This window comes from Panulirus ornatus, chromosome 40 (genome assembly GCF_036320965.1).
Source record: "Panulirus ornatus isolate Po-2019 chromosome 40, ASM3632096v1, whole genome shotgun sequence".
Lineage (NCBI taxonomy): Eukaryota > Metazoa > Arthropoda > Malacostraca > Decapoda > Palinuridae > Panulirus > Panulirus ornatus.
Genome location: NC_092263.1, coordinates 8754849 through 8762348, shown reverse-complemented (window position 1 = coordinate 8762348; position 7500 = coordinate 8754849). Strand labels below are relative to the sequence as shown.

At 47.4% G+C, this 7500-nt stretch overlaps 1 protein-coding gene across 4 annotated transcripts in view; it reads right to left on the bottom strand.

Annotated features, from left to right (window-relative positions):
* Window positions 1-7500, bottom strand: part of IP3K1 (inositol-trisphosphate 3-kinase-like protein) — a 426052-nt gene that overhangs the window by 21441 nt on the left and 397111 nt on the right. The window contains exon 1 of one of the 4 annotated variants that reach the window (XM_071685419.1): window positions 1487-2504. The exons of the other annotated variants lie outside the window; for them this stretch is intronic. Coding sequence (XP_071541520.1) covers window positions 1487-1615 — 129 coding nt within the window. The 5' untranslated portion in view covers window positions 1616-2504. Of the gene's footprint in view, window positions 1-1486; window positions 2505-7500 lie in introns of those variants that run through there. 4 annotated transcript variants of the gene reach the window in all.

Here is a 7500-nt window from a genome sequence, read left to right as displayed (position 1 = left end):
CCTCCACATATCATTACTCCACATACTTCTAATTTCCGTTGCTCCAAATCTGACTTAAGGTAACATAAATACTTAACATATATTCTACACAGTATATGACATGATATAGATGTAATTTTTCTTGGGGGTTTAAACAGAGTGTTCAGCGTGTGATTGTCTGAAGAGAAACCAAGATGTTTTCACATAAAGGCAGCCATATTTGAAGTGGGTTCGCCAGCGCTACCCGTACAGGAGCGGGCAACAGCTCTCTTCTTCTGCACCACCCTGTACAACTGTGGTTACTTCATTCATGCACTCTAACGTTTCTCTGTACAACTACTCATAGCACATTAACTAACATTTTCCAGTTTCTACACCGATATAAAACAAGGGCCCACCCGGGTCTTAACAGAACTCTAACAATATTAATATCGAACTATCATTACAGAATTAGATCAACACTAAGTCATATATCATGTACCTAAATTCCAATATTATTATATTTTCTTGAAGAATTTGAAGCCAGCGCTGACATTTAACCGTTATTACTGGGTTATATGGGGGAATTTTTGAAATTCTTGGGTAATTCGACCACAAAGCTGGTGTTAATATATACATACATGAGTGTGTTAGTGAGTTATGTGAAGTGTGGGTCAACGGTTATTATAATTGTTGTACTGAGTACATGAAGATGGCCAGAATATACACCCTTCCAGGATCAATGGTAGAGAGGTAGGGATAGGCTGCTCTGCCCTCCACCATATCAATAAAAACCTAAATTAAAGTTACGTTTTGGAACTGTTTTAAGGAGTTTAAAAAATGGATAAACTGACCAGGATTTTTCTTTTTCTACGACAACAGGAGGGAAGAAAAGTAGATTTTCTACTTTGACAAGGAGAGAAATGGTCAAATTTTAAGGAAGGTTTGGTTAGACTACGATACATCATCGCCATTGCAATTATTCGTATTTGCTGACAATTAACCATTAACACATGAATTGGTTATTATTCCCTGTATATAATAACAATGGTTACGATATCTCTGATCTTATTATAACCCCTATATTACCTTTATGTTTCACTCATTTCTCAATTCTCATTGAAATCACCATTTGTTCGCAAACAGCGATTTGAAGACACGAGAATTTGGCTTTAATTAGTGAGAAACATCACTATAAACTTAGTCATAAATAACAGCATTATATCAATTAATAATAATAATAATAATAATAATAATAATAATGATAACAATACTGCGTTGAATATTTATTTATTAATGTTCCGCTGAGCAATGGGTCTACCCGAATAATTATTTATAATAAATAAAAACACATAATACTTGTCTCGTTTCATGAGGAAAAAAAAAGAATTGAAACTGAAGTTTTTGAAATACACAACGATCATATTTCTTTGCCGCTGTGGTTCGAAACCCAGGCCTTTGGTCAGCCACAACTCTGTGTGGTGTGTGTGTGTGTGTGTGTGTGTGTGTGTGTGTGTGATCAACTTACCTGTAGGAGGAGCAGAAGTCTGAGGAGAGCCAGGTCGTGGGGCTCCTTGGCTTTACTATGGGCCTGGGGTTCGACCCCCTCCTGGTCCTTCATCACCTGGCTCAGGGGCATCTGCACAGAAGCCTTCATGGTGGTGATCCGTACGCGCTCACGGCTTCACGGGGTCATATATATATATATATATATAAACAGATACAGCAACGCCTTCAAAAATGTTTTCTCTTTTGTTTTAAACGATGCTACGAAGGAGTCGACGTCAGGTGAATGTTTCCTTAGTCCTAAAATAACGTGAGAGTTTGATGTTGTGGGAGGGCGTGTGGTGCGTCTTGTGGTGGTGTGGCCTGGTACTAAATACTACAGGATAAACTCCTATATCCATACAGGCCACGCAGAAGGAAGACCTGGGGTTCACAAGGGCTTCTCCTACAAACTTGGGTTCACAAGGGCTTCTCCTACAAACTTGTAACAAGCGGAGGGTCGGCACAACGAAATGGCCGGGTATTTTTTGCCTTTCTTCGGGAATCGCACTGTTAACGCCAAAGCCTTTTACGTCGTCTGGCCTTTTTTCTCTTTCTCTCTGTGTGGGACTGCCTTAATAAATAGTGTAGACGAGAGTTCTTTCTCTTATCACAAAAACCTTTTTATTAATATTATTTCCCGTTCGTTCACACCGAGCTGGTCAGGCCACTCGAAACATCACACAAACGTCACGATTGGTATGTTATTATTTCTTCTCCTCCTCGTAACGTAACGATCGTCACGTTTTGAGTGGACGACTCACTGTTATTTCACACACACACAAGATCGTTACACTGTCACCCACAATGAAGAATCCTGCACGTAAATATAACGTGTGTCGTGTATTGTCGTGTCTTGCACGACCGATGACTCCACACTGTGTTACAAGGGCGAGCGACGACGTGGTGTCGTCGAGGGAGACTTGAAGACACGAGGAGGAGGACGACGACGACACAGGAGAGACGTACGTGCGCGCCCTACCCTGCCTCCTCACTAACTGAGGCAGCCAGCCAGCCAGCCAGCCTAGTGGTGCACCGTCAGCGCTGGGGGAGGAGGGAGGAGGCGCTCGTGTGCTTACCCTGGGGGAGGAGCAGGGGGGAACGGATGTTGGGTATATATATATATGTATATATATGTATATATGTATGTATGTATATGTATATATGTGTGTGGTGTGTGGTGTGTCAACTTCCTGCCTATATACGCGCTCAAGTGGTTGCCTATACTTCCCGGGCCAGACATTAACGTCAAGTTTCTGACCCACTCCACCTGCTTCCTTGTTCACTGGTGGTGGGGACGGGTGGAGCGGGCGCCCACCACCACTGGCCCTCCACCACTCGATGCCCACCCTAACCCACCCTAACCCACCACCCCCCCGTAACGAGGCAGCCCACCTGAGCGTTAGTGCCACAGTGTACAGCCGGATCTGAAATGGTTTAGCCATCAACAAGGTACGTTAGACTCCGCCAGCCTACCAACCCCCCCAGGCCACATGATGGTGACGTGGGCTGATGATGCACTTGTGAACTTGTACTTTGGAAAGGATATACTTATCTCTTGTACACACACATACACACACACACACACACATACACACACTGTGTCCAACTTGGGAGGCGAGAGACAAGGGAACGTTGAAGAAAGAAGGAATCAAGACCGGGGCTTTCGTGGTATATGGGTCAGCGTCGCGGACTATACTTCACGAAGGGGCCTGCCCGGGTTCGACTCCTGGACGCGGCAGGAGGCCCACAGCCATCCCCAGCTGTTCATCCTTTCCATGGGGCTTGTCGACAAACGTATGTGTGTGTGTACGAGTAAACCTATAGTACACATATACCAGGAATGAATTGATTACGGCGCAATGAGACAGAACCACAGTGGCTGTCGAATTCCCCTCCCTGGCTCTGGTGCTCTCGTTCCTTTAAGTTTCACAGAGACGCAGGATCCTGGCATTACGTCCATGACCTTACACAGACCCATCTTACACAGGTCACTCGAGAACACGTACCGTACACGACCCTTCTGAACGACATGTTCCTGCGGTGAGCGCTACGCCCTAGCTCTACCTTGAGGCAAATTTCATCATATATATATATATATATATATATATATATATATATATATATATATATATATATATATATATATATATTATGAGGTTAGGAGGATATGGAATGAGTATTTTGAAGGACTGTTGAATGTGTTTGATGACAGAGAGGCACGTACGAGGTATTTGGGTCGGGCTGGTATGCGAAGTGAGAGAGTCGTGGAAAGTGGTTTAGTGAAGAGAGAAGAGCTGGTGAAAGCCTTACGTAAGATGAAATGTGGAAAGGCGGCTGGAGTGGATGACACTGCAACTGAACTTAATAAGGGGATGACTGTATGGCTGATTGGGTAGTTAGGAGTTTCAGTGTATGTATGGATCACTGTGAGGTGCCTGAGGACTGGCGAAGTGCATGTATAATGCTGATGTATAAAGGCAAGAGGTACATAGTTAGTAGATGTGTTGACAGAGGCATGAGTTTGTTGAGTATACCTACTAAGGTGTATGGGAGGGGAGTGACGAAGAGAGTGAAGGTATGTACAAAGCATGAGATTTGGGAGGAAAAGTGCGGTGTCAGGTGTGTGGCAGAGGATGTGTGGATCAGGTGTTTGAAGAATGTATGCGAGAAATGGAGAAACAGAATGGATTTGTATGTAACATCTATGGATCTGGAGAAAGCATATGATGGAGGTTGATAGAGATGCCTTCAAGAAGGCGTTACGAATTCAACTGCCGTCACACCAAGACGTCACCAACACACAGTAGGTGAAGGCCATTTGAAAAACTGGGAAGCCATGAGGGTACGTAGCCATGCCAGGGGCGTGGCTGAAGCCCCATATCCTTTCCTTGTAGTGTGACCCAGAAGCTGGGGGAATGGGAAGGTTGACAGCCTTAAATGCACTGTACTACAATTGGCCATTCGACTCCACTGTAGGCATGGAACCCTAGGAAAGCTATGAAACCTTAAATGTGCTGTGATACCTAAGGCTAGGCTTGACAATGCAAATGCTTTGGCTATGACAAACCTTTCAGGCTGTGACACACCTAAAATGCTAGGCTGTGACATACCTAAAATGCTAGGCTGTGACACACTAAAATGCTAGGCTGTGACATACCAAAATGCTAGGCTGTGACATGCCTAAATGCTAGGCTGTGACATACCTAAAATGCTAGGCTGTGACAGCCTAAAATGCTAGGCTGTGACATGCCTAAAATGCTAGGCTGTGACATACCTAAAATGCTAGGCTGTGACATACCTAAAATGCTAGGCTGTGACATACCTAAAATGCTGGACCAAGTTAGACGATTCTAATGGGTGATGGAAGAGTCGGGGTCAGCTTGGCCGGCCAGACAACATGACACACTTCCACCCGCTGTGACAACACTTCATATTACAGGAAATGAACATGTAAACATCGTGACCCCTCCTGACCTGACCACGACCCGAGGTATCGTAACCCCTCCTAGACGATCGTACACGATGACCGAGGTATCGTAACCCTCCTGACCGTGACCACGACCCAACGGTATCGTAACCTCTCCTGACCTGACCAGACCCGAGGTATCGTAACCCTCCTGACCTGACCACGACCCGAGGTATCGTAACCCCTCCTGACCTGACCACGACCCGAGGTATCGTAACCCCTCCTGACCTCACCATGAACCGAGGTATCGTAACCCCTCCTGACCTCACCATGACCCGAGGTATCGTAACCCCTCCTGACCTCACCAGACCCGAGGTATCGTAACCCTCCTGACCTCACCATGACCGAGGTATCGTAACCCCTCTGACCTCACATGACCGAGGTATCGTAACCCCTCCTGACCTACCAGACCGAGGTATCGTAACCCCTCCTGACCTGACCACGACCGAGGTATCGTAACCCCTCCTGACCTCACCACGACCGAGGTATCGTAACCCCTCCTGACCTGACCAGACCCGAGGTATCGTAACCCCTCCTGACCATGACCCTCACGAACGACCGAGGTATCGTAACCCCTCCTGACCTGACCACGACCCGAGGTATCGTAACCCTCCTGACCTGACCACGACCCGAGGTATCGTAACCCCTCCTGACCTGACCACGACCCGAGGTATCGTAACCCCTCCTGACCTGACCACGACCCGAGGTATCGTAACCTCTGACCTGACACGACAGTACGTAACCCTCTGACGACCACGACCGAGGTATCGTAACCCCTCCTGACCTGACCACGACCCGAGGTATTCGTAACCCCTCTCCTCCTGACTCACGACCCGAGGTATCGTAACCCCTCCTGACCTGACCACGACCCGAGGTATCGTAACCCTCCTCCTGACCTGTAACCACGAGACCCGAGGTATCGTAACCTCTCTGACCTGACCACGACCCGAGGTATCGTAACCCCTCCTGACCTGACCACGACCCGAGGTATCGTAACCCCTCCTGACCTGACCACGACCCGAGGTATCGTAACCCCTCCTGACCTGACCACGACCCGAGGTATCGTAACCCTCCTGACCTGACCATGACCCGAGGTATCGTAACCCCTCCTGACCTGACCACGACCCGAGGTATCGTAACCTCTCCTGACCTGACCATGACCCGAGGTATCGTAACCCCTCCTGACCTGACCACGACCCGAGGTATCGTAACCCCTCCTGACCTGACCACGACCCGAGGTATCGTAACCTCTCCTGACCTGACCACGACCCGAGGTATCGTAACCCCTCCTGACCTGACCACGACCCGAGGTATCGTAACCCTCCTGACCTCACCACGACCCGAGGTATCGTAACCCCTCCTGACCTCACCATGACCCGAGGTATCGTAACCCCTTCCTGACCTCACCATGACCCGAGGTATCGTAACCCCTCCTGACCTCACCATGACCCGAGGTATCGTAACCCCTCCTGACCTCACCATGACCCGAGGTATCGACCTCCGCCCCGACCTCCTGACTACCAGACCGAGTATCGAACCCTCCTGACCTACTGCGACCCCCCTCCGACCCGAGGTATCGTAACCCTCCTGACCTGACCATGACCCGAGGTATCGTAACCCCTCCTGACCTCACCATGACCGAGGTATCGTAACCCCTCCTGACCTGACCATGACCCGAGGTATCGTAACCCCTCCTGACCTCACCATGAACCGAGGTATCGTAACCCCTCCTGACCTCACCATGACCCGAGGTACGTACCTCGACTACTCCGAGGTATGAACCCCTCCTGACCTCACCATGACCCGAGGTATCGTAACCCCTCCTGACCTCACCATGACCCGAGGTATCGTAACCCCTCCTGACCTCACCATGACCCGAGGTATCGTAACCCCACAATATATCTGGTACAATGTAACAAAGTATGGAGACCGTGAGCTGTGGAGTTATGTTATGATGTACAGGTGACCATTTAGCGGGATGACCTACACACACACACACACACACACACACACAACTATATTATATAATTATATATATATATATATATATATATAATATATATATATATATATATATATATATATATATTATATATATATATCCCTGGTGTGGGGATAGGGGAGAAAGAATACTTGCCACGTATTCCCTGCGTGTCGTAGAAGGCGACTAAAAGGGGAGGGAGCGGGGGGCTGGAAATCCCCCCCTCCCGTTTCTAATTTTCCAAAAGAAAGAAGGTGGCCAAGTGAGGCCATATAGATAGATATATAGATAGATAGATAGATAGATAAGATAGATAAGTAGATAGATAGATAGATAGATATGATCACACTAGTCCGTGATGATATAGTTATGAAGGTGAAATCGCACTTCAGTATGAGTTTATAAAGTTACATTTAACATGTCATATTTGTAGCCATGTGGCAGGCCACGTCTCGCGGAGACGACCCACCTCATCATCATGACGTGTTGCCGGGAACGACCACTTGTTTATATCACACCATCACACAGGCCTCATATTGATAACATA